Genomic DNA, 27,268 nt, shown 5'->3' with positions numbered 1-27,268 from the left:
TATTCAACTGTTTCCAGTGAAAACCACAGATGCAGGGAGCACTCTCTGTGATGGGGAGCCAAAATATGTATACATATATATATATTTATGTTCACATAATCCAGCAATTCCCATCCACCCAGAGTATTGTAAATGCAACAATTTCACCCCATTGATGTAAGGACCCTGAGTCCACTCACCAGTTAGGCTTCTGTTTGAATGCAGGCCAGCAGATGTACACAAAGCAGCTGTGCAGGAGGGAGTGAGGCTATAATACAACCGCAGAATTTGCACTCCTGAAGTCCAAAGTTGTCCTCTAAGGCACAACTTTTTTTCTAAATTAGCATTTAAAAAGAAAAGGTTTCTGTTATACTGAATAAAAACACCATAAATGTGTTAAAATAGCTAGAGAATTGGGATTTGTCAGCTTTCATTGACATAAAATTCACTTAAAAATAAAAAACAAATTATATTTTTAAAACTTGGTTTTCTTTTCACAAGCATTCACAAGCGAGGAAAGCTGTGAGGACAAGGTTAAAGGGCTGATAATTGACCTTATACTGTACATCTGTTCCTTGTAGAATTCCCCGTGGATCTTTTCACAGTCCCGAACACTCCAAGAAATCATTTCCTCTCATTTTTCATGGTCAGTTGTTACATTTGTGCAGTTTCACAAGAGTTACATAAGTGCAGATTGCAAAATTGGGTTTGTTTTGCACCATCATAATCATGCAAAGCTAAATATTCCTTTATGTTTGATTCTTTGTATGGACTGTGCAATACCACAAAGCAAGTGTAGTTTCTTGTTATTTGTTGTATTTCAACACTGTCTGCTCCAAGTCTGTGTCTGCAAGGGTGAGAAAATACACCCGTGAAGATCATAACCTATTTAGTGGTGGTGGTGGTGGGGGGGAGGAGGGGGGGGGGGGGTTGCTTTGGGGCTCCACAAGACCAATAAATCCGCCCCTGTCTTTTTCAATTTAGTAATTTCTCCCGTAATTTCCACGTCGCGAGTGCGTGTTTCAGTCCTCGTTCGCAGCCCACCTCCTCTTTCACAGCCAGAGAGAAAGCTGAGGGAACCAACCAGCCAAGGCGTACGTCACTCACAGATTTCTCCTCCTTTAGCGCCTTAAAGTCCGATATTTATCTTCTAAACGTTAGACTGATTGTTTTTGTTGTTGTTGTTGTTGTTTTTTTGCACCATTGTCATCAACAGATCTCATCATCATCATGAGGAAGATCACCGGCAAACACTTGTTGTGCTTCTTCCTGCTTGCCTTGCCGATGTCCTGGGCAGAGGACACCAAGAAGGATGTGCGGAAAAGGGAGAATGTGACAGGTAAGGATCGATGAGCACAAACCTGATTTGATGTAGTTTTTATTTATTTATGATTATTATTATTAAAAAGAGTCGTGAAGCTGGAGCCTCACCGACAATACCGCTGCTTACAGTGCTGGATAGATAATGACACAGAGTGATGAGGGTCTGTGGGTCTGTGTGTCTGAGGACTGAGCACTTAGTATAAACAGATGCGTTATTCTAAGCAGACTAAAAAAATCATTAACCCCCCCCCAATAATTAAATAAATAATTACATAACTAAATCCATCTGAGAGGAGGGATCTCCTTTACGACCCGAAAATAGTAAAACTTAACGAACTCCCAGTCCAGGCAGCACACACGCTAAAGCTTTGATAACAGCAGGATTTATTTCAGCATTGTTAATGCATAGCATTGGTTTACAATCGTTATGGGGGGAGGGGGGGTATATGTCACATATTTGTCACATTTTGTAAATTTATCATTGTGTTTTCAAATTTAAAAAAGCAACCAAATTAAAATGAAGATGGAATGATCTGAGATGAATTCTGAGCTTTGGGCATTAAATGACAAACAATGTCCACCAGGTTTGTCTAAGTCTGGCTTCTGTCTGTAGAGACAAGCTCACCTGTAATATAGTCAAAAAATAGTTTTTTTCACCATTTTCAATATAACTTGAGAATATAAACAATAATTGTATTTTGCTCTTCAAGAAGCTGCCGTTGCTTTCTTCATTGTAATGCAACAACAAAGTGATCTCAAGTGTTTTAAATGTCTGCGGATTATTATTGGAGAAGCATCCCTGCAGTGGTCCACGTAGTGTAGTAGTAGTATATTATGTTTATTAGGTGAGCTGATCATGTGAAAAAACATTATCCAGTCATGCTGGTGGAGAACTGTTGAAGTTTCACGGGGCGGATTAATAAAACGAACTAAATAAAACCATAACAGTTGTGACACAGTGAGGTCAGAGCCTCAGACACCTCTACACTGTTAGAAAAAACATCTTAAAAAAACAGTAATATTCCGGCAGCTGGGGCGCCAAAATAATACCGTAAAATATCAGAAAATAACTTACTCATAAAAATACGGTTATTTCCAGTAATGAAAATACAATTTGTTGCCCTAATTTTACATGGGATTTTGCCTTTTTCAAGTGCTTTTAAACATTAAATTAGGAACAATTTAATGTGATTAAACAATGAAATTACCTATAAACAAGGTCAATGAATGCGGCGATATAAATCATAATACTTAAATGTACAGAAATATACAGTTAACAGTTGGTTTAAATAATAATGGATTGCATTCATATAGGGCTCTTTGAGACCCTCAAAGCGCCTTACAGTTCCACTCTGGCTATCACCAGTAGGTGGCAGGTGAGGTGTCTTGCCCAAGGACACAACGACCGAGAGCGTCCGAGCCGGGGCTCGAACCTGCAACCTTCTGATTACAAGGCGAACTGCCAACTCTTGAGCGATCGCCCTAAATGACAACAATGATAATAATTATTTGATTTAAAAAAAGTTTATAAGAATCATTTTATATATTTTTCCATAGCATTACATACATTTGAATTTAACAGTTCAATCTTTCAAATAACGGACAGATATTTGTGAAATCATGATACATTTGTGAATGTATTTTAACAATATTTAAAAAACAAGAAAATTATGTTTTATTAGATTACAGTGATTTTACGTTAATTTACATTTGAAATGTGAAATCACAGTCTATTTATGTGAATTTAATGATATTCTAGAAGAACAATACAAAACTGTAAAATACACAGTAAAATACTTTTATATTAAGATTTTGTTTTACAGTGTACAATGCCTTTAAGAGCCCGTTTGCTCTGGTGATGTGAAAGGAGTAGAACACCCTTCACATTTTTTCTTAGAACAAAACAATTCTGATGCTTTTCAGGGGAAAACCAGATACCAAACACCAGAGACACATTTAAATCATAGCTATTTATTTCTTTTTAAAGACAGTATTTCTTCCCTCTGATGTTCCAGCATGATAAGAGTTTGCAGCTGGAACACTGGAAAATGGGCTGAATATTTACACATATAAAATGATGATTAATGGTTCCAATAATCATTTGCAACAGCAGATGGTTTAACGCTAACCCTTTTCCTTGAGAAACAGCTCTGGAGTGTCAGTGTATGCTGGTAGCATGTAATGAGTTCAACCACAGTGTTTGTGTGCATTGTGCACTGTGGTCTCATAGTCTAGGGGTTAACGCATTTCCCTATTTTGATTCTGCAGAATCAAAATAGGGAAATGCCTTAACATGCATATGCTAAAATGCATATGCATCACCTCACATGCGAGATGATGCATATGGTAAATGGCCTGTATCTATATAGCGCTTTTACTAGTCCCTAAGGACCCCAAAGCGCTTTACATATCCAGTCATCCACCCATTCACACACTGGTGATGGCAAGCTACATTGTAGCCACAGCCACCCTGGGGCGCACTGACAGAGGCGAGGCTGCCGGACACTGGTGCCACCGGGCCCTCTGACCACCACCAGTAGGCAACGGGTGAGGTGTCTTGCCCAAGGACACAATGACCAAGACTGTCCAAGCCGGGGCTCGAACCGGCAACCTTCTGATTACAAGGTGAACTCCCAACTCTTGAGCCACGATCGCCCCATCATATGCAGCCTTTTCAGCTTGTCTACTCCTTGTGTTCTCAAGCCCAGATGAATGACTATGTGAGGAAGGTCTGGTGTGAAGTCTCTGCCAAATCAAGTGTTAAAAAATTGTATTTCCATTTGGAGCAGCTGAAAGTTTCCTGTTTGCATGTACTGTTAATAGAAAAATGCATATTTAGGGCCCCTAACCTCAAAATGATTGTGATACAATTGAAAGTATTTACAGCTTGATTTAGAATTCTTGCTTTTAAACAGCAATATGACAGATGCTACACCAACACAGCATCACCTTTTGACATACAGTCTAAACCACAGTTACAAATGTGATCACTCAGTGTGTGGATATCTTATAATCAAGTGGGGAAAACACTTGGCTTTAGCAGCCAATTGCTCTATTAACATTTAAAAGAGGCTGGAAAAGTGAGCTAAATATGATTGAGCTACACGGAAAACCAACCATCTGATTTTCATGAGAAAGCAGGAGTGAGGGAAACATTTCAAATGTAAGCACAGAGAGGACATGGGAGATGAGAGTTCATCATATTTTCCTGCAGAAGATTGATGGGGGACAAGACAATTTCAGATAGCGTAGTAAAATAAAGATAAGATCAGGGTGCACACGAGAACCTCGGGAACAGCAGGAGGCACAAGAAAGGGCGTTTTCCACAAATGTGGCTGATATAGTCTAAACATCTGGTCAAAAAAAGAAAATCGCCCCAAGGTGTTGCGCTGCACCTTTTCTTACCATCCAGCACAACACCTTGGGGCGATTTTTATTTTTGAGCAGATGTTTAGACTATATCTGTGTTGTGCTGGATGGTAAGAAAAGGTGCTGCAGCTATCAGTCACGGGGCAGAAGGAAAGAAGTCATAGCCAAAAGAGAGGCTTTTTGATTTGTTGAACTTCTGCAGCATCCAGTATGGGAGGGTGAGTGTGTTGCTGGTGCCAGTATGTGAGGTGAGTGGTTTGAAAACGTTGTTTCGATTATGATCAAAAGAATGTCCAGGCTGGCCGAGAGTCAAATAATTCTGATTTCCAGTGGAACGTTGGCTACCTTCTCTGCCATTTCTGTCTGTGAAAAAAACCCCCAAAACAAAACATCTCAGTGTCTTGGAGTCTTGGATGCGTATCACATACCAACACGCTTTAAAGCAAACATCTCTTTGTCAGTGCGCCCCAGGGCAGCTGTGGCTATAATGTAGCTTGCCATTGCCAGTGTGTGAATGTGTGTGTGAATGACTGAATGTAGTGTAAAGCGCTTTGGGGTCCTTAGGGACTGAGTAAAGCGCTATACAAATGCAGGCCATTTTATGTCCATTTGTAGGCTTGGCATGGCAAAATAATTTGGAGGAAGAAAAGAAACCTGCTGTGCTGTTTTGACTGGACGTCTTACAAGTATAAAGCAAAATAAATGATTTAGCTCTAAATGTGTAAAAATTTTCTCTTGCTTCACAGCCAAGAAGAAAAAATCAGTCACGATTGACAGAAACTCCCCTGCTGAGGAAAAGGAGTTGTAGATGTTCAGCTGATCGGTCATAAATCTTTCCTCCTACTAGACTATAGATGATCCAGAAAGAAAAGACGATGGAGATCTCAAAGACAACAAATGAGCAGACTTTGAGAAAACCTTTTTAGTATTTACTTAATGATGCATATAAAAAAACATTAGCAAAAATAACCTTTTTTTTCCTTGCATCCATGCAAGCACAGACTATAATACAATTGAATAAAACGTATTATTGTTTTTAAAGCCCTCCACAAATATGATGCCCACATTTTCTAGTCAGTAAAGCTGGGTTTTCTTTGGCTTGTTTTGAGGAAAAATATGCATATTGTATAAATTTCCTGCTCTGGACCCCAGTTACTGTAAAACAAGCCCGTGCTCCAAGTTCTCCGACTTTGCCAGCTGTCAGCTTTAACCCCTCCCCCTCCTGTGTGGCTTCAACTCTGCTCTCGCTGTTGGTTAACCGTGGCTGGTGCCCAGACACTCCCTCCAACAGGAGATCCTGGTTTCCTTATTTCATAATCTAAGGGCCGATTCTTGTAGTATTTAGTATTAGAGTCTTAAAATATTTACTATTGTACATATTTACAATTTTTAATCATGTATTGTGCACAAGGGGCTGCATTGTTGAAACACTGAATTGATCTTTTGACTCTGCTTTTATTTCCATTCCCAGTTTGGAGCCAAGCGAAGAATAGGCGGCTGTTTGCAAGGCAAAAGATTTCTCCACCACGCCAAAGTGTCACTCCCGTAAGTTTTTACTGTCGACTCTATTTGTCATAAACTCACTGATTTAGTAGTAACACTAAAATTGCTCCTTTTAAAAGTATTCAGAGGTAGTTGCTGACATGTTTCAGTGACACGCCATTAGTCTTTGTAAAGATGTTCCTGAAAATGCCTTTTTCGGTTTGTTAGGCAATTTTTTTTATTGTGAGGCGAATTTATAATCCTGTTTATTGGATTTGAAAATTTGCTGCTTGCTTTCCATTGGCAGGAAAATGCCAGACAGCAGTGAACACATGTGACATGCAGCAAAATGTGGTGACAGCAACACAACCCAGTTTTCCACAAGGATCAAATTTCCCACCAATGAAAACGTAGCACATCACAATAATTTAACAGTGATGATAGAAATTCAGTGTGACCTTAATCCTGCCCTCAGTGTCGTGAACTCACTTGTTGTAGTTTTTTATATTGCTAAGACATATTTCTTGAAACCATTTTGTTAAAACAATACAAACAAATCAATCTTCAAGCTATCTCTTGAAAACTCCATGCAGAAAACCTCCAGTGAAACCAAACAATTATCTATGCAAAGTTTGAAATGTGCTCAGATCAGTGTTTTCACATCAGTCTAACAATCAAGGAGCTCTTTAACTTTTAGCTGTTTTAGCTCTTGAGACTGTGTTTTAGCATGAAAGTTAGCTCACGGGTGAGATAGAGACTGACACCAACAATTGATGGCAACAAGAAAGGCAGAGGAGGAAGTGTCTGTGTAAGAGGATGATGAGAGAAAGATCAGGAAACTCAGATGAAATTTACCAGCTGTTTAAATACTTTTGTGTTCGTGGAGTTCCAAACCAGATGAAAAAGAAACGGAGAACCAAATGACTTGCATGTGTCACATTTACGTTCATTAACAAAAAAGTTTTGATTCATTCATAATAAATTCCTGTGTTGAGCTTATCCCGGCTGTCAACGAGTCACTTGAAGTTTAAGTCCTGCTTTCATCGTCTGTTTTGAAATTTTTGTAGATTAATTAGACAACCACAAAAAAGTGGACATTGTTTTTTGGAGCTACCCGTTAGGAATACCACGCTGTTGATGTAGCGTAACGAGGGCTCAGAAGTCTTATTTCTACTTGGTTGAAATGAACTGGAAAAAAATGTGTGGTTTTTATGGACGGATAAAACTGGGTTTTACGGGTGGGGTGAGAGGCTGGAGAAAAGGGTGGACAGTTAAACAGCTTTGCTCTGGCAATTGTGGAAAGTGCATCAACCTGCGTTAGTTGTTTTTTTTTTACAACTGCTTTTTGTCTTATAAGACTCGGATTGAGTCACATGACTTTCACAGTTTTTTGTGCCACATAATTATAAATCAGGTATCTAAACGACCCAGTATTAAGAAAACTGTAGAAAGAGGACACTTATGAATGAATTACAGCATGAGAAATAATTTGTAGAGGATGGCACAGTGGTCATCTGCAGTGACTGACTGAGGGTGAAGGGATGGAGACAGGGCAAATGACCCACTGTGGACAAGAGCCAGAGATTAATAATAACAAATCATTAAATGCAGACTGGTGTATAAACACATAGTGAGTGAAACAAGGTGAATCAAGAAGAAGCGCACAGTGCATCATGGAGCCTGCAGCAGTCTAGACCTTTTGTAGCATAACTAAGTGAGGATTTAGGGTGACCTGATCCAGCCATAACTATAAGCTTTATCAAAAAGGAAAGCGCTTACTCTAATCTTCAAAGTAGAGACAGTGTCTGTCTCCACAAACTGGGAGCTGGTTCATAGAAGAGGAGTCTTGAAGATGAAGGCTCACCCTCCCTTACTTTTAAATATCCTAGGAACCATCAGTAAAGCAACAGTAAACATACTGTCAGCACGGCAAACCGTGTGGGAATTATTAAAGGACCCAAGATGCAGGCACTACTGATGTGTGGGCTTTTATTGAGGAGGATGACATACAACAAAAGGCGAGGGTGGCGAGAACAGAACTGACAAAGCCTAAACTGGGAAAACTAAGAATATAACAAACCTGAAACCTAGAGACAAAAACAGACCCGCAGGGAGACACAGACAAACCAGCAACAGGCAGGAGAACACACAGGGCTTAAATACTCACAGGAGTAATCATGGGATGGGACACAGGAGGGGAACACACCTGGGAGAAATCAGGGCTGACGAGACACAGACGTCAGGCTGAGAACACTCACATGAGACACCGACCTTCAGAATAAAACAGGAAACTCACAGACACAGAGAACCGGACAAGACACTGAACTTAACAGACAGATTCACGAGCAGACACTGTGACACCATGGACAGACAGAGGGAACACAGAGAAGTGGGAGCAGGCAGGCAGGCACAGAACAGAAACCTAACAAATGGCAAACTTTAACAAAAGACATAATCAGAATAAACAAGAACATAGAATATTATAAGGAAACACAAAACACTGAGTCGTCAGACTCAGAACCATGAGCTAGACCCAGCAGTCTTAGCTAATTATAGGCCAATCTCCAACCTTCCTTTCATATCAAAAATCCTTGAAAGAGTAGTTGTCAAACAGATAACTGATCATCTGCAGAGGAATGGCTTCTTTGAAGAGTTTCAGTCAGGTTTTAGAGCTCATCACGGCACAGAAACAGCTTCAGTGAAGGTTACAAATGATCTTCTTATGGCCTCTGACAGTGGACTCATCTCTGTGCTTGTCCTGCTAGACCTCAGTGCAGCGTTCGATACTGTTGACCATAATATCCTATTAGAGCGATTAGAACATGCTGTAGGTATTACAGGTACTGCACCGCAGTGGTTTGTATCATATCTATCTAATAGACTCCAATTTGTTCATGTACGGTAAATGGAGAGTCCTCTTCACACACTGAGGTTAATTATGGAGTTCCACAGGGTTCAGTGCTAGGACCAATTCTGTTTACATTATACATGCTTCCCTTAGGCAGTATCATTAGAAGACATAGCATACATTTTCACTGCTATGCAGATGACACCCAGCTCTATCTGTCCATGAAGCCAGATAACACACACCAATCAGTTAAACTGCAGGAATGTCTTAAAGACATAAAGACCTGGATGGCCGCTAACGTTCTGCTTCTGAATTCAGATCAAACTGAGGTTATTGTACTCGGCCCTGAAAATCTTAGAAATATGGTATCTAACCAGATTCTTACTCTGGATGGCATTACCTTGGCCTCCAGTAACGCTGTGAGGAACCTTGGAGTCATTTTTGACCAGGACATGTCCTTCAATGCACATATTAAACAAATATGTAAGACTGCGTTCTTCCATTTGTGCAACATCTCTAAGGTTAGAAATATCCTGTCTCAGAGTAACGCTGAAAAACTAGTTCATGCATTTATTACTTCCAGCCTGGACTACTGTAATTCATTATTATCAGGATGTCCTAAAAACTCGCTGAAAAGCCTTCAGCTAATCCAAAATGCTGCAGCAAGAGTACTGACAGGGACTAGAAAGAGAGAGCATATTTCTCCTGTTTTGGCTTCCCTTCATTGGCTTCCTGTTAAATCCAGAATTGAATTCAAAATCCTGCTCCTCACATACAAGGTCTTAAATAATCAGGCCCCATCTTATCATAAGGACCTTGTAGTACCATATCACCCTATTAGAGCACTTCGCTCTCGCTCTGCAGGCCTACTTGTTGTTCCTAGAGTATTTAAAAGTAGAATGGGAGGCAGAGCCTTCAGTTTTCAGGCCCCTCTTCTGTGGAACTAGCTTCCAGTTTGGATTCAGGAGACAGACACTATCTCTACTTTCAAGATTAGGCTTAAAACTTTCCTTTTTGCTAAAGCATATAGTTAGGGCTGGACCAGGTGACCCTGAATCCTCCCTTAGTTATGCTGCAAGAGACGTAGGCTGCCGGGGGATTCCCATGATGCATTGAGTTTTTCCTTTCCAGTCACCTTTCTCACTCACTATGTGTTAACAGACCTCTCTGCATTGAATCATACCTGTCATTAATCTCTGTCTCTCTTCCACAGCATGTCTTTTATCCTGACTTCCTTCTCTCACCCCAACCGGTCGCAGCAGATGGCCGCCCCTACCTGAGCCTGGTTCTGCCGGAGGTTTCTTCCTGTTAAAAGGGAGTTTTTCCTTCCCACTGTCGCCAAAGTGCTTTCTCATAGGGGGTCATATGATTGTTGGGTTTTTCTCTGTATCTATGAAGCGCCTTGAGGCGACTTTTGTTGTGATTTGGCGCTATATAAATAAAATTGAATTGAATTGAATTGAATTGACACATACAGTACTATGAGGTCTTTAGGATAAGATGAGGTCTGATTATTTAAGACCTTGTATGTGAGAAGATCACAGAAGAAAAGCAACTATGCAAGAAATACGCTCGATCTTTCTAGTCCATGGGTGTCAAACTTAAGGGCCTAAATTCAGGAAAGAATAAATGTGTAATTAAATGTTATCATATTGTTAGAAAGGTGAATTTCCATCTTAAGTGGTCTGGCCCACTTTAGATCAAGTGCACTGTATGTGTTGTCCTATGATGTAGGATGAATTTGACTCCCTCTTATAGTCCCTGTCAGAACTCTCGCAACAAAACGTGTTTCAGTGAGTGAGATTTTTCTTAAAAGAGTAAACAGGACTTGTGCCTAAATTTAAAAAATAACAACAAAACAAACTGTTGAAGCTTTTGCCAAAAGGCTGATTTAAAAAAAAATCGTTTAGTAATAACAGTGAAGTTAATGGCTGTAAAACCGAAACAACACTAAAACGCTTTGTAGAGCTGCCATGAGTCGGGGGGTCAAATAGTTCACATGTATTTAAAAGACTTTTCCACTTCTTCCACTGACTCGTGCTTTTTCCACATATTCTGTCTCTGTTGGAATTGCTTTAGAAGCACAAGTCGAACCTCGTAACTCCGGCGCGTCGCTGCGGACGCTTGATGGAAAGCTGCTCCCCTCACCTGCTGTGCTGCGACCCCTGCGCCTCCTGCCGCTGTCGACTCTTCAACACCATCTGTCACTGCTGGAGGATGAACCCCCTCTGCTTAAAGAGGACCTAGATGCAGCACGCACATGCATGCACATGCACGCAAACACATCACAACGCCTGAACATATATTGTGGTTGACAAAAGAGCACGGAAAGATTCACATGTGCTCTGTGGGTTTGTCTGCACAAATGCAGTTAAGCGATTAAACTTCAAAATAAAATCGAAGCATTTTGAAAAATGCTTCTGATATTATGTGAGGCATTTGTTTGTATTTGTTTGTATTTATTCAAGAGTTCTTCTGTCTTCAGCGGAAAAAAAATACTCACAGAAATCTTTGCACAGTGTTAAAATATCTTAAAACATTATATGTATGCATAAAAAGAGATGGGTGATGTGCTTTTTCATGTATGTAGACAATCTGATATTAACTGTGTTGCATTATGGGTATTTCCCACATTTTTGCTGCTTTTGAATATCTTGCTGCTGGGGATACCTGCAAGTAAATTTACTTTGGAACATAAATGTGTTGTTGCTTTTAGACTTAATGAGGACCAAATGGCATTTACTTATGTACCCCACGCCTTGAAAATCAGATATATATGTTTGGACTTGCCTGCCTCTTGTGGATTAAGGAGTTTATATTTTTGCTATTGAATAAACACGCTGTAAGCCTACATTCTCCTTGCATTGCTCCATGTGGAACCTATTAAGATGCTAAAAATCATTTTTAATGATTTGCTACTTTAATGTTGATTTTAGAGTAAATGCGGTACACAGGATTAAAAACAAGAGAGCAAAGAATACGTTACTGCAGGCCAGACAGAGGGAACACAGAGACGTGGGAGCAGGCAGGCACAGAACAGAAACCTAACAAATGGCAAACCTTAACAAAAGACATAATCAGAATAAACAAGAACATAGAATATTAGGAAAAACAAAACACTGAGTCGTCAGACTCTGGACCATGACACATGCAGTACTATGAGGTGTTTAGGATAAGATGAGGTCTGATTATTTAAGACCTTGTATGTGAGAAGATTTACCATTAAAGTCACAGAAGAAAAGCAACTATGCAAGAAATACGCTCGATCTTTCTAGTCCATGGCTGTCAAACTTAACCCTGGAGAACCTATAGGGTTAAATTTGACCCCATGGGTTCTCCAGGGTTAAGGGCCTAAATTCAGGAAAAAATGAATGTGTAATTAAATGTTATCATATTGTTAGAAAAGTGAATTTCCATCTTAAGTGGTCTGGCCCACTTTAGATCAAGTGCACTGTATGTGTTGTCCTATGATGTAGGATGAATTTGACTCCCTCTTATAGTCCCTGTCAGAACTCTCGCAACAAAACGTGTTTCAGTGAGTGAGATTTTTCTTAAAAGAGTAAACAGGACTTGTGCCTAAATTTAAAAAATAACAACAAAACAAACTGTTGAAGCTTTTGCCAAAAGGCTGATTTAAAAAAAATCGTTTAGTAATAACAGTGAAGTTAATGGCTGTAAAACCGAAACAACACTAAAACGCTTTGTAGAGCTGCCATGAGTCGGGGGGTCAAATAGTTCACATGTATTTAAATGACTTTTCCACTTCTTCCACTGACTCGTGCTTTTTCCACATATTCTGTCTCTGTTGGAATTGCTTTAGAAGCACAAGTCGAACCTCGTAACTCCGGCGCGTCGCTGCGGACGCTTGATGGAAAGCTGCTCCCCTCACCTGCTGTGCTGCGACCCCTGCGCCTCCTGCCGCTGTCGACTCTTCAACACCATCTGTCACTGCTGGAGGATGAACCCCCTCTGCTTAAAGAGGACCTAGATGCAGCACGCACATGCATGCACATGCACGCAAACACATCACAACGCCTGAACATATATTGTGGTTGACAAAAGAGCACGGAAAGATTCACATGTGCTCTGTGGGTTTGTCTGCACAAATGCGGTTAAGCGATTAAACTTCAAAATAAAATCGAAGCATTTTGAAAAATGCTTCTGATATTATGTGAGGCATTTGTTTGTATTTGTTTGTATTTATTCAAGAGTTCTTCTGTCTTCAGCGGAAAAAAAATACTCACAGAAATCTTTGCACAGTGTTAAAATATCTTAAAACATTATATGTATGCATAAAAAGAGATGGGTGACGTGCTTTTTCATGTATGTAAACAATCTGATATTAACTGTGTGTTGCATTATGGGTATTTCCCACATTTTTGCTGCTTTTGAATATCTTGCTGCTGGGGATACCTGCAAGTAAATTTACTTTGGAACATAAATGTGTTGTTGCTTTTAGACTTAATGAGGACCAAATGGCATTTACTTATGTACCCCACGCCTTGAAAATCAGATATATATGTTTGGACTTGCCTGCCTCTTGTGGATTAAGGAGTTTATATTTTTGCTATTGAATAAACACGCTGTAAGCCTACATTCTCCTTGCATTGCTCCATGTGGAACCTATTAAGATGCTAAAAAACATTTTTAATGATTTGCTACTTTAATGTTGATTTTAGAGTAAATGCGGTACACAGGATTAAAAACAAGAGAGCAAAGAATACGTTACTGCAGGCCGACCTGTCTCTCGTAGTTAAACAGTGACTTAACCAGCATTTTGAGGTTTTCCAGGACAATTATGTGAATAGCAGAAAGATAATAAATATTAGACCTTCTTTTGGAGGCTCAGCTCAGTATCCCGAGGAGATGCACAGAGACTTCTGTGTAAATTCCAAAGGAAAGTGGTTATAAATCCTATCCAGGAAATGTGTGGACCACATAATATATTATCTTGTCTGGGACACTGTCTGCTTCTGCTTTGAAAAATGGCAAATGGGCAAACTGAACGCCATTTGTCAGTAGTAGTTATGTTATGAATGATTATCCCTTTCATGGAGATCCTTATATGTCCATTATGTCCATGAGCATGAAGGAGTTTAAGACAGGAAAGAGCCAGTGTTACAGAAAAAGGCCTTACAGTTAGCCCTAACCCTAACAACAGAAGACAGAAGAAGATCTTTTATAGCTCCAAAAGTTCCCACATAGCAAGCAGGTCTGGCCCGGATCCAGTATCAAGCCGGCACTGCTGGCTGACTTCTGGCATGATAAATGGCAAAATGGTAAATGACCTGTATTTGTATAGCGCTTTATTTAGTCCCTAAGGATCCCAAAGCGCTTTACACTACATTCAGTCATTCACCCATTCACACACACATTCACACACTGGATGACATACAAATAAGACGTATGTCATCCAGATATGGGCCAGGCCTGGCACAGATGCCACTGTTTATGTGATGGCACGCCGTATCTGGCTCGATTGTGGTTTGGTTTATGTGGCCCAGGCTCATAGAAAACAGGTCTGGCCGGGATCCGGCATCAAGCTGGCACTTCTGACTGACTGGTGTCATGGCAGAGTGTATGTCAACCAGATGTGGGCCAGGTCTGGCAATGATGGCAGTATTTATGTTCCTATTTTCCTATTTTAGTTAGAAGGCCAAATGCCATGTTGCAATACTATACTGCTATGGTAGCCAACGTTTCAATTGCAGGTTTGACAGGTTTGCGAGTGTTCACTTTATCCAAAACCTAGTGAGGGTTTACTCACCTTTACCAGTGGGTGGCTGTAGCTCAGGAGGTAGAGCAGGTCACCTACTAATCAGCAGGTTAGTGGTTTGATCCCTGGCTACTCCAGTCTGCGTGTCAAGAGTGTGAATGTAGTTAGGAAACACTCAGTTTAGAGAAAGTGGGTGAATGTGGCATGTTGTATAGAAACTTGAGTAATCCGGGAGAGCAGAAAAGCATAATATCAGAATCAGTCCATTCACTGACTTAACAGAATTACGTCATGTTACTTTTGCACTAGTATTTTCTGGCACATGTTAATATTACATGGCTTGATTAAGGTACACATTAGGCTGACATCTGGGGCCAGAACTGAAACTGTTCTGGGCCACCAGTGTGTCTGCAACTGGCCTTGTGCTGGCCCATGTGTGGGTCACCTCTGGCAAACCAGATCTGGGCCACCAAAGAGCCGTCATTCTTTGCGGTATGTGGGCCATGTGTAAGCACTCTGTGTGGGCCAGATCTGGGCCATACCAATTTTGCTATGTGGGCTTCTGGTGAAAAGAAAATTCCAGGTTTTTATTACAAACTGAGATAGACATGGTCAAAAGGATCTGCTGAGTTTTAAACTGAGTATCAGGATGGAAAAGAAACATAATTTAAGATGTGGCAAGGTTGCTGGTGCCAGACAGGCAGGTCTGAGTATTTCAGAAACTATTTCAGAAACTATTTCAGAAACTATTTCAGAAACTATTTCAGAAACGATCTACTGAGATTATTCTGTATAACCATCTCTAGTTTACATAGAAGAAAAAGGATTAAGGAAGGTTAAAAAAGATTAAAGAAGAAATGGTCAGACGAGAAAAACGGGACTTCTCTGAGTTGACAGGAAGGCAAAAGCAATAAGCTTCTACAGCAGCAGAAGACCACATCAGGAGAAATACTTAGCCTGATGAATCTCGATTTTCTGCTGCAACATTCAGATAGCAGAGTCAGAATCTGGCATAAACAACATGAAAGGACAGCTCCACCCTCTCTTGAATCAGTTGTTCAGGCTGCTAGTGGTGGAGGATATATTGTTGATGCATGTTGAATCTGTGATCATCGCTTACACCCATCTTCTGATGATGGCTTCCAATAATATAACGCACCATCTCACAAAGCTGAGATCATCTCAAACTGACAATGGGCTCATTCACTAATAAGTGTTTACACATAAAATCACTGTTAGAGTCATGAAATGTGCACAAAGGTCAATTCTGTTGGATATGTTAGTGAATGAAACACATTTAAAATCCACAGGCTCATGCTCACTGCCTGCCGTCTGCATAATATCTGCATGCTACACACCAACATTTCTCTGTGTGTAAAAAGCAGTGAGTTTTTACAGCTTACAGAAGCCAAAGATTTCAGGAAATCCTGTTTGAGCTCTTTAAAACATTTTTATATGATTTCAATCACGTTACATTTGCTGCCATCAGCAAAAATGATCTATGAAAACAATGCAGATGTCATCACTAGTAGTCATTAGTCTAGTGTGTATTTTGAACTATTTAGAACAGAAGAGCAGTGAAGCGGACTTTTTAATCCGTGCTTGTTTAGCTTTTTGTTTTGTTTTTTACTTTTTTCACCCGTGCTGTGTGAACAGAGCATAACAAACAAACAAACAAAAGAAAAACATCAGGGTCTTTATTTCATTTCATTTTTGAAATTCCTGCTACACAGTGGTTCAAACAGAGTGGGTGAATACACACGAGTCAGAATGAATGTGCTAAAAGCAGGAGCTGAGACAGCAAACACTTTTAGCCATGGAATTTCTTGCTGTCAAAGAGGAAGGAAAAATAACAGCATGAACGTTAGTCAGAGAGGGAATTATGCAGAAGCTGATATATATAAAGAAAAGCTAAAATCACGCTGTGACTGCGGCAGTTCTACTCAATAACTCATTTGGCATTATGGCAACATGCGAGGAGCTCAGCTTTAACGTGGATCACGGCTATCTGGAGGGTTTGGTTCGAGGAATGAAAGCTGGGATTCTGTGTCAGACTGATTATCATAATCTGGCCCAGTGTGACACACTAGAGGGTAAGCCTTTTGTATCACACATGTAATGTGTCATAATATGCAAATGTGCAATACCTGCAGTCTAAAAAATATTATGCACATGTGAGGGGGTGTTGGAAGCAATCTATCTATCTATCTATCTATCTATCTATCTATCTATCTATCTATCTATCTATCTATCTATCTATCTATCTATCTATCTATCTATCTATCTATCTATCTATCTATCTATCTATCTATCTATCGGTGATCAGTACCTTGTTTAACCTTTTCCTGCTTATTTGGAAATGGCAAACTAACAAGCAGTGGAGTATAAAACATTTGATTTGCCATGTCCTCTGCTCAGATATGAAGCTACACCTTCAGAGCACAGACTACGGTAAACTGCTGTCCTCGTCTGAGGGCGATTTGACTGTGTCGCTGCTGGACAGCAAGCTGAGGGAGAATCTGGTGACTGAATTCAGCTGCCTGCGCTCTAATGCCCTGCCACCCCTGTCTACCTTCCTTGACTATATAAGGTGCGCCTAGTCACTGCATGTGCTTTATTTATAGCTTGTGTCACAGGATAAGCAGACGCACTTGAACAGCATCCTGCAGGTTGGCTGCTGCTGAGATTTTCAGCTAAAGAGGACAGTGTTTACGCAGACAGTGGAGACCTTGTGGCAAACGTGGCGAGGTCATCTTTATGTGATGAAAACCTTCCTTCTGCAACACTCTTTGTGGTTTATAAAAATGGGATGAGCAGGAAACATTTTACAGGGTAAAAGGGATATTCAATTCATGTGGTCTCTGTGTTGCCATAGTTACAGCTACATGATCGACAATGTGGTGATGCTGATCACGGGGGCCCTGAAGAACAAAGATGTGTCAGAGCTGCTCCCACGGTGTCACCCACTGGGAGCGTTTGACCAAATGGCAGCCGTGGGTATTGCCCGCACTCCAGCTGAACTGTACTCAGCCATCCTGGTGGACACACCACTAGGTAATCTCTGTTTTTTGTTTTTTAAAATTTCTAATGGCGGCAAAGATGTATATTATTAATATTTAATTATCTTTTAGCTCTAATACACTTGTGAAAGACCATCATTGACTTAAATATCAATGAGTCACTAAAAACACTTTAGTTTAAACACTTTGCACTGATGCATGCAAAAAGAAAACAGGTCCTGCTCACTCATCCTGCTTCATTAACCACAGCTTACTGGAAGTGGTTTGCACACACAAGCTATTAATTTAGTCATTAGAGCATTATGAACCTTTCTGAGTACAGATACAATATTAAATGCCTCACATGACCTCATCAGACTGGATCTTTTTATCAGTTTATTACAGTGATATAACGTTTATTTCTAATGCATAGCATTATGTGGAGCTCTGTCAACACTGAAATGTGTTATATTGTTATTACTCAAAGTATTAAAGTGCTATTCCAAAAACCAAATAACACCAAAAGGAAACAATAATGTTGTTATATTAGTTGTAGTAGAAGTATTAGGAGTAGTGGTGGGAGTGACAGTAGTTTCATATAATCTTAATGCAACAAAAGCAGTGATGAATATGTGTTTTGGATTCAACTTGTTCAGGCTGTGCCCACTTCATAGTTCGATGACTCCCCAAATTAGAATTGGTTTTAACTTTTTTGTGTCCTTTTAGAGGTTCTCAAAGTGAGAAATCAAGATTTTTACTTATAAAAATGTAAAACTAAAAAGTCATTTCTTTCTTTAGGTGTTTTAGAAAATACAACTGTGGCATCTTTTTGGTAAATTTTTGTAGCCTAACGTTTTAGGTGTCAAATGTCAAAGCCAGATTAGCACTAGTCATTAAAAGGCAATGCACGTTTCTGTTTTCTTTTATTTTTTCCTCCTTGGCTGTTAAATCCTCCTAATGTGTTCATAATACCTTCCAAGCAAGTTTGTGGACTGTTAGTTAGCAACAAGCCTAATAAGCTACTTCTTCTTATTTTAGACTTCTCTGGCTCTCTGTTCCCTCAGCACAGCTAAAAATTAGTCAGTGCTAAAAATTTCAGAGTCATAGTTTACCAAAGCTAAGCATGAAGTAATGGGTGTGAGCAGGGATATAGTAAACACAGTTGTGACCATATGTTATTATTCTTCATGTCAGGAGTGGGCTTCCATTTTTAAGGTCTACTTTATAAAAATATTTACAACATACTGAGGGTTACTGTGTTGTTTTATTCTCACCACAGGTCAGTTTTTCCAGGATGCCGTATCTGAGTGCAGCCTGGATGAGATGGAGGCTGAGATCCTGAGAAACAAACTGTATAAGGTGAGCAGAGTATGGCATAAGATGGCATGACTAACCTATCTCAGCTTTGACACCTGTGTTATAGTATTTGTGGACATGCTATAAATATGCAATAAATTCTTTACTGTAGTTTATACTACTGTGATAAACATGCTTAACAGCTGCACTTAAGTTTTACTGCCATGTCTGAACGCGATCTGTTTTTCATGAAATTTGTGCTGATCTCGGTGCCTTTTGTTCTACCGCACAGGCATATTTGCAGTCTTTCCACTCTTTCTGCAAGAGCGTGGGTGGTGCCACAAAGGACGTAATGTGCCCTGTCCTGGAGGTACTCTGGCTTTCTATGATGCATGAGTTTGTTTAACTGAAGTCTTACAAACTACTTGAGATTTGTTTTGCTGTAAATGCCGTGCGCTTTTATGCGTGCTGCAGTTTGAAGCGGACCGGCGGGCCTTCATCATCACCGTGAACTCCTTTGGGACGGATCTCAGCAGTGCAGACAGGAGTGCGCTGTATCCATCCTGTGGCAAACTTTACCCTGGAGGACTGAAACTCCTGGCCCAGGCAGAGGACCATGAGCAGGTCAAGGCTGTGGCTGACTGCTACCCAGTGAGTTTGACCTCATGTCCTTTAAGATGCTGCACGGTTGTTATTGCACATTGAGTCAGACATGTGGTCAGTGTAAACTCAAATTTCCCTGCAGGACTATAAAATGGTTTTTGATGACCCTGAGCCTGGATCAGATTTTAAGACTCTTGAGGACCGATTCTTCGAACAAGAGGTAATAACAGCTTTGTTTTGAACTGTCACGGATTTCTTTCACACTTTTCAACCTTTTATATAACATTTGAACCAAGCTGACCATTCAGACTTTCAAATATGAAAATCTGACATACAGTCACCAGCCACTTTATTAGGTACACCCCACCTAGTTGGAGCTCCTTTTGTCTTCAGAGCTACTTGAATTTTTAGTAGCACAGATTCAGATTCACAGATGTGCTCTCCTAGAAGATGCTCTTCTGCACACCTTGGTTGTAACTTGGTTATTAGACTGTTGCATTCCTAGTTTAAAGCAGCCTGGCCATTGTCCCAGGACTTCTAGCTTCTATGAGAACTGCAGCTCACTGGATATTTTCATGTTTTAGGCCTCTGTAAACCCCAGAGATGACTCTATCATGTTTAAAATCACGTTAATCACCTGCTGAAAGTATATATATTTGTAAGAAAGTACAGGTGATTAATTTAAATTTAGTATTAGTATGTACTTTTCTTGTTAGGCTGCCCTGACTGTAGATTCTTGCAGCTTACACATCTATCATTTTTCCAGGTGAAGCTGAACATACTTTCTTTCCTGCAGCAGTTCCACTTTGGAGTATTTTACTCTTACATCAAACTTAAGGAGCAGGAGAGTCGGAACATTGTGTGGATTGCCGAATGTGTCACACAAAGACAGAAGTCAAAGATACACAACTACATACCCATCTTCCAAAAGACCAGTTAACTAAGAAACAAGGATGTTTTACTACGTTTTAGTACGGATTAGTAAATGTGGTGGACCAAAGTGAGTCTTCAGCATCTTCACTGTTTGCACTACAAACCACAGCCTTGGTGTTACACTGTTATAGCACATCTGTTCCTCATGTGTATTGAGTTTCAAGACCTGATCGCTTACGCCTCAAATTGTTTGAAAGAAATTACTCTTTTTAATTCCAGACTTTGTGTTAATAATTGTCCTGGTCACAAAACAAAGTCTGAAAGGAATGATATTCAATAAAAAGCTGGTTTCAGCCGCTCCCTCCTCACAATGCACTGACACAAATCTTTAAAAAAAATGTTTTTATTACTTGCTACAGTGAATGTGTTTACATTCACATTAATGGGATAATCAACGCACGTCTAAACAGGACAAAAGCGTCACAGGAGGTACAAGAATGTGTGACTACACAGTGGAGTACAACATAAAAGTACGAAGGCAATATGGCACAAACAGTGGTATAAAGAGTAAAGCTGTCCGTTATAGCAGCTCACAGAGGTCAGAAACTGACCATTTTTGCTCTTCATTAGCTTGTCCTTCCTTTACACTTTCACTAAAACAGAAACACACACACACACACAAAACAAGTTAAAACTACATGCAAAATATACATTTTGCATGTCTGAATTAAAAAAACTTGCCACAAATACACATTAATACAAGAATAATCATGCATGTCTTATTCAGTGGCCTAACTCACTGCAGTGAACGGGGACCTCCATGGGTATGTAGTTCTGCTGGCAGAGGTGAGCGAAAGCAAATGCTAATCTGCAGGGTGCTCTCGATGAGCTGAGTTTACACACAGACATGAACTGACTGGGATCCACCTGACAACACAAACGCAGGTTTGTGAAAAAATCACATGTGATCAACCAAAAAGAGAAAAAAAAGGAAAAAAGATGGAGATGGGGAAAACAGAAAGGTTTTCATATTTATCTGTTTAAACTTCCCTCCACGACGAGCTTTCCAAACATAAATGGGATATTAATAAAAATGTTCTGGTGAAGAAACCACCAGGACAGGCCTGCTGTGTGGGTTTTTTTGTTACTCACCACCCTGAAACAAGAGCTGAGGGGAGAATTGGGAGAAGAGAACAAAGCGTCACAGCTCGCTGGACTGACGGCTGCTGTCGCAGAAGGTTTGATGCATGTAGGTTTCATCTAAAGTCACAAACAAGCGGGCAAAGCTAAGGAGAACCTCGAGGCTGACAAAAACTCTGCAAACATTTGTAGACACAAGATTTCACAATTTCATTGAAACTCGATTTCAGGAAATATTGGGATGTTGTCTGAAATACAAATTAAAGCAGAACGCAGTGATTTGAAAATGATTTAACCACCGAGAACCAAAACCACAAATCAAATGTTGATGCTGTTCATTCTGTATTTGATCCCAGCAAAACGTTCCCCCCAAAATATTTATGCGGGAGTATGTTTCCCATTATCGTGTATCATTTTTAATACTTTCCAAATGTTTGGTAGATGAAATTAATGGCTCTCGCTTGGAACGCAAACTGTTTTCATAATTCCTGTTTGCATACAAAAGTTCAAAGTAAACTTGATTGTCATCTCTGCTATATACAGTTCAGTATATAGAGACAGGAGACGACGAGGCTCGAGTTCCATACAGTGCAAAAGAACAACAATAAATCCGGGACCGTGTCATGCGAATGACAATAAAGCTCCTTGAATCCTTGAAATATAGGAAGAGTAAGAATAAGAAGAATAAATATATATACACTTTGAGACTGAGGTAAGGGAGTAAATATACACTTTGAGGTAAAACTTACAATTGAGATTTAAAGTGACTTTGAAGTCATTGTAAGACGTAAACCCTCTTTCAGTTCTGAAGGTTCGATTCCAAGCAGGTCCTACAATACAATCAGGTGAATACAACCTCAAATGAGCAACAATAAATGACTTATTACTAGGGCTGGACCATATGATACCGTTCACGTAATACCGGTATAATGTTGGGCAGCAAAATTAAATATCGCGATAGAATACGGGTAAAACGCGCATGCGCAGTGCCTTTGTTTTCATAGACACATGGCGGAAAAAGCGTGGCGGCGACGGAGAATGAGAAAGGCGAAAGCGGATCGTTGAATGAAACGGATGAACCAGAACTGGTTTGTATAAATGCTGCAACTTCAGTGGTGTGGAACTGGTTTAGCTTTCGTCCGTCAGATACACAACAAAGCACTATTTTTGGTAGAGCATGCTAGCAGGCCGTCGTTATTACCGTGTTTTTTGGAAATACTGCACACTTAAAATCAATCCTTTGATTTTTCTGAAAATCGACAGCGCCCCTTATAATCCTGTGTGCCTTATGTATGAATTCTGGTTGTGTTTACTGAGCTCGAAACGATGTTATGTGGTACACGGCGCTCAAAAAATCTGTCAAATGTTTTAGTACGACTTTGCTAAGCTACGAAGCCGCACAGCTTGATGGATTGTCGGATTATTACGGCTATCGTAGGCAGGAGCCTCGCGGAGTGATACGTACTGTGCTTCAACATAATATTACCGTGTTGTGTGTGTATAACTAGGGCTGGGTATCGTCACTGATTTCTAGAATCGATTCAATTCCGATTCACAAGGTCCCGAATCGATTCGATCCACGATTCGATTTAATTCGATTCGATTTAAATCTGGGAAATTTTGACAGTCAGAAATATTATAATTCAGATCAGTACATTTACATATTTTTGTATCAATAAAAAGGAAGCTGACACACGCAAGACTTTATCACAGGTGTAAGCATCACAGCAGATGCCTTTGTGTCAAAGTAGCTGAAGATAAAACACAGAAAAACATGAAGGTTTTCCTGGCCTGGGATTTATAAAAATATTCTGCAGTACATCAAAAACGAAAGAAAACCATTAATCAACATATGAACATCACCTCTGAAGTTACAGCAGTTTTATTAGAGACATGTTAAACGTTTTGCATTTTGAATAATTTTAAAAAGTTTAAATTTGTTCAGTATTGAACAGCAGAAATGAGGTTTTCTTTTCGGAAGAATGTAAAAGGGAAAAAAACAGCGGCCGACAGCGCTGTAAACAACAGTAGACTTGTGCGTAACAAGCAAGCGAATAATGACGAAAGGGAAACTGTTCTTGAAGTACAGAGAGAGAGCTGTGCATCGCAGTGGAAGCAAAACAGTAAAAGTCAGAGTGAATTCATGACGATTTTATGTGAAGCGTTTGGATCTTCTTTTGCTGCTGGTTTGGTCAATATTGTTTGGAGAGAGATCAAACTAACAGCTTTAGAATCGGCGCATAAAGGGCGTGAACACAAAACGCGGACCCGCCGACAGATCAGAATCAGCGAGCTGTCGGCTTTCAGCCCCGACTGTGAGAAAGGCGACATCTAACTGATTCTGATCCGCGGGTTGCGCTGTGTGTTTAAGTCTATGTGCAGAATCCGTGTTCCTGCTCTCATTTACTGTCTTAACTGTTTGGTGGTTCTTGAAATTTTGTGAGATGTCACCAGAGATTCTGGCATTTTGGACAAAATAAATTTATATTAAAAAATCGATTCAGGATTTTAATGAATCGATTTTACGTTATCCAAGCCAGAATCGATTTTAATCGATGAATCGATTATAAAAACCCGCCCCTATGTATAACCTCTTTTTAAGTTTTGTGGATATTATACATGGTTATGCTGAGGACATGTCGGACAATTTCCACTGGAAATGCCTTTTGGTTAAACTGTCAGCAAGGAATTTGCATTTACACTGTTAAATTTTTATATAACTTTAATGCAGATAAAAAACAGCTGCTTGTTTAAGTGAAAATACATTGATGTTTTTTTTTGCACTAATAAAGTTGTGGAGTCGTAAAGTATTTTGTCTAGTGTCAATTATATCGTCAGTTATATCTTATCGTACATTTTCAAATGTATATCGTGATAAATATTTTGGTCATATTGCCCTGCTCTACTTATTACAGCATGTCATTATTTATTCAACGCAAATAATCTAACATGCAAAAACGCTGCGCATAAAGTCTAACGACACCCTCACTGCTTCCAAAGGAATTAAGAGACTAATTAGCAGATCAAATGCATGAGATTAACTGATCATTAGTGAGTGTGAGCATCTCTATGAAAGCAGATTTTTGGCAGTTTGCTGCTCTGGAGAATTCAGCTGTGTGTTACCACAAAGTGCTCAGAGAAACTGCTAAAAACCCAAGAGCTACATCTCAGACTCCTGGCACGTAAGATCTTAACGTTCGAGACAGTACATTTATAAAATGATTGAATAAGTGTGGCTTATTTGGAAGGACTGCCAGGAGAAAGCCTCTTCCCTCAAAAAACTGTCACGATCTGTGGGAGGCAGGTCACGTTTTCTAGACGATCCAAATGCAGACGCTTGGACTAATCCTAACAAAAGCGAGCCGTTTATTAAGGCTGATCAAAACTTTGCAAAAATACAAAATAAAAGGGAAAAAGTGGACAAAGACTTTCACTAACAGAAAACTAAATGGGGAAAAACTGGTAACAAGGAACATGAGCAAGACACATGGAAGAAGAACGGGCGTTCCGGCACAGGACAGCGGGACAATATGTACACAAGAGGGTGGTGAGAGGAAGTGAAGGCACGGGAAAGGCAGCAGAAACAAATTAGACAAAAAAATCGGAATTGAGCATTAAGACCTGCAGTGTGAACGTAGCCTAAGTCACTGAGTCGACCATGAACTCCTCCGTATACCAAAGTTTTCTACTCAAATATGAGATCATTGGTCTGACAGCTAAAGTTTGGCATCAACTGGGTCATGGAACAGCTGATGGAACAACTGAAAAACATATCATTTGACGTGCTGCCATGGCGCACTCAAAGTCCAGATCTCAATCTGACAGAAATGATGTGGCGGGCCCTTCAGAGAGCCGTGCATAAGCAAACGCCCAATGAGCTGAAGCAATGTTGTAAAGACAACAGGGCCAAAATTCCTCCGCAGTGAAGTGAGAGTTGTTGTTCATCTGAAGTCACATTTAATAATTTTAAGACTTGCTGAGGACCAAATCATTTTTATGTAAAACCTTAGAGCTGAAAGAGGATTTTATTTATTTATTTTTATATCTTTCATCACTAACAGGGTGATGACATCAACAGATGACCGAGGAACACATTCCACTTCATGCAATTCCAAACTTATGCTATAATGGATGCTGGAGTTGAAGTGTGTACCACTAACAAGCCTTTCTTTGTCCCTTTCTATTTGCCCCCTGCCAAAAAATTGATTTTTATCAGTCATACAAGCAAACAGCTTTCCACTGATCTTAGTACATAAATGGACCCAAGCCCAGAATATTGCTATGCCCAGTGAAGTTTCTGCATCTTGTTTCTGTCTGCTTTTTCTTTCAATGTCAGAGCTTTAACATGTGCTACGGAGTGGTTTATATTTTTTAATGAATTCACTTGAGGGCCTGAAGACCATAACCGTTCATGATTATTTTAATCCTGAGAACATCAAACTGTTTAACTCCTCTCTGGAGGGGAGAGGGAGGGGAAACAGGAGGACAAAGGAGGGGGGAACAACTAAGCTGTAGTGCCTCTTCACCTCACTGTGCAATACCTTTTGTGCAATACTTTTGTAAATAGTCAACGGTGCAATAGACTCAATACTTGAAATGTGCAATTCACTTGTATTTTTATTTTTATTCCTATTTATTCTATTTATCCCCTTCGTATATTTTATTTATATTGTCTCTGTATTTATATATATGTGTGTGTGTATAACTCTGTAACTTCTGTCGGTGCTGTGCTTTTTTGGAAATCGAATTTCCCAGAGGAACCCACCCGAGGGATTAATAAAGTTCTATCTAATCTAATCTAATCTAAAAAACATTCCTCGATTATTCAGTCTTTACCCAGTCCTTTTTCACTTTAAAACCTTTTTGTTGTATTTTCGATCAAATGTAGAGTTTAAGTAGAGTTTAAATGATTTACAAATCCTTGAAATCTAGGCTTTATTTCATATTGCACATCTTTTTGAGAACTGGACCATGTGTTGATTAATCTCACTGATCCTACCTGCCAGGTGTAGAGAAAATCCTCCAAGTTTTTAGCCTGAGATCCGTCAAACATAGGAAAATCATTTCCTGCGTCGTTATCGTTGGTCCCAAACAGACCGGTGGAGACACCTGTGCAGGCGAGAACGGTGTATATGTGTGAGAATATGAAGACAGATATTTATAACGGGCCATGCTGAATCTTTCCCACCATGTAACCATCCATCCAGAGTGAAGCTGCACAATTCAAGCGACAGGTCACATGACACAAACATCCCACGCTGACTGGACACCTGCACCACGTTTGATGCTTTCCTGACTGTCACTCCATCATCAGTGAGAAACGTGTGGCTGACGGCGCCGCTGCAGTCGGTCCTCACCTGTGACACAAGCATTTACTCGTCTTATTCCTCATGGCCTGAACGCTCTTTATTCGTCGAGAGTAACACATACCTGCCCGTTGCGCTGAACGCTGATGGTGTGGTTATTCATTTGTATCAGGAGGAGGTTCTGCGTGTCTGTGCCGAGCAGCAGCGTGAACGACGGATCGCGGCCGACGTCTCGGGCCAGGAGCAGTGGACACGAACCTGGCAGCTCATACAAGTGACCGTCAAACGTCACTACGAACTGATCTGCCACCAACAGAGCTTGGTCTTTGGCGAG

The 27,268-nt window shown here is 40.1% G+C and overlaps 3 protein-coding genes across 4 annotated transcripts in view; 2 read left to right on the top strand and 1 right to left on the bottom strand.

Moving 5' to 3' along the window:
• The first annotated feature begins 988 nt into the window (after positions 1–988).
• asip2b (agouti signaling protein, nonagouti homolog (mouse) 2b) lies at positions 989–11,852 on the top strand. The gene is made up of 4 exons (XM_082513171.1): positions 989–1,073; positions 1,196–1,318; positions 6,143–6,216; positions 11,081–11,852. The coding sequence occupies exons 2-4, from the start codon at positions 1,210–1,212 to the stop codon at positions 11,246–11,248; spliced, it is 351 nt and encodes a 116-aa protein (XP_082369297.1). The 5' UTR covers positions 989–1,073; positions 1,196–1,209; the 3' UTR covers positions 11,249–11,852.
• A 4,776-nt stretch (positions 11,853–16,628) lies between these two features.
• LOC309693702 (V-type proton ATPase subunit d 1-like) lies at positions 16,629–20,799 on the top strand. 2 transcript variants are annotated; one of them, XM_082513168.1, is made up of 8 exons: positions 16,629–16,810; positions 17,136–17,307; positions 17,593–17,771; positions 18,996–19,075; positions 19,305–19,382; positions 19,487–19,663; positions 19,758–19,835; positions 20,412–20,799. In XM_082513168.1, the coding sequence occupies exons 1-8, from the start codon at positions 16,681–16,683 to the stop codon at positions 20,553–20,555; spliced, it is 1,038 nt and encodes a 345-aa protein (XP_082369294.1). In that variant the 5' UTR covers positions 16,629–16,680; the 3' UTR covers positions 20,556–20,799. The 2 variants fall into 2 exon arrangements, with proteins under 2 accessions (XP_082369294.1, XP_082369293.1); XM_082513167.1 differs by having other exon boundaries at positions 20,382–20,799.
• Positions 20,800–20,875: 76 nt separating this feature from the next.
• Positions 20,876–27,268, bottom strand: part of LOC309694758 (uncharacterized protein) — a 36,678-nt gene continuing 30,285 nt past the window's right edge. Inside the window, exons 54-59 of the mRNA XM_082514966.1 lie at positions 27,059–27,258; positions 26,817–26,985; positions 26,628–26,737; positions 21,641–21,748; positions 21,289–21,415; positions 20,876–21,141 (exon numbers count right to left, since the gene is read on the bottom strand). Of these exons, the coding sequence (XP_082371092.1) occupies positions 21,131–21,141; positions 21,289–21,415; positions 21,641–21,748; positions 26,628–26,737; positions 26,817–26,985; positions 27,059–27,258 (725 nt within the window). The 3' untranslated portion in view covers positions 20,876–21,130. The remainder of the gene's footprint in view (positions 21,142–21,288; positions 21,416–21,640; positions 21,749–26,627; positions 26,738–26,816; positions 26,986–27,058; positions 27,259–27,268) is intronic.

This window comes from Aulonocara stuartgranti, assembly GCF_965226115.1.
Source record: "Aulonocara stuartgranti genome assembly, chromosome: 18".
NCBI lineage: Eukaryota > Metazoa > Chordata > Actinopteri > Cichliformes > Cichlidae > Aulonocara > Aulonocara stuartgranti.
Note: the sequence above shows the minus strand (reverse complement) of the source record. Positions and strands in the feature narration are given on the sequence as shown.

Excerpts from the sequence above, each read along its gene's own strand:
- asip2b (XM_082513171.1), top strand. The coding sequence starts at position 1,210 with ATGAGGAAGATCACCGGCAAACACTTGTTGTGCTTCTTCCTGCTTGCC. Across the intron at positions 1,319-6,142 it reads GAAAAGGGAGAATGTGACAG|TTTGGAGCCAAGCGAAGAAT; the intron begins GTAAGGATCGAT and ends TTCCATTCCCAG. Across the intron at positions 6,217-11,080 it reads CACGCCAAAGTGTCACTCCC|AAGCACAAGTCGAACCTCGT; the intron begins GTAAGTTTTTAC and ends GAATTGCTTTAG.
- LOC309693702 (XM_082513167.1), top strand. The coding sequence starts at position 16,681 with ATGGCAACATGCGAGGAGCTCAGCTTTAACGTGGATCACGGCTATCTG. Across the intron at positions 17,308-17,592 it reads ACCTTCCTTGACTATATAAG|TTACAGCTACATGATCGACA; the intron begins GTGCGCCTAGTC and ends GTGTTGCCATAG. Across the intron at positions 19,836-20,381 it reads ACCGATTCTTCGAACAAGAG|GTGAAGCTGAACATACTTTC; the intron begins GTAATAACAGCT and ends TCATTTTTCCAG.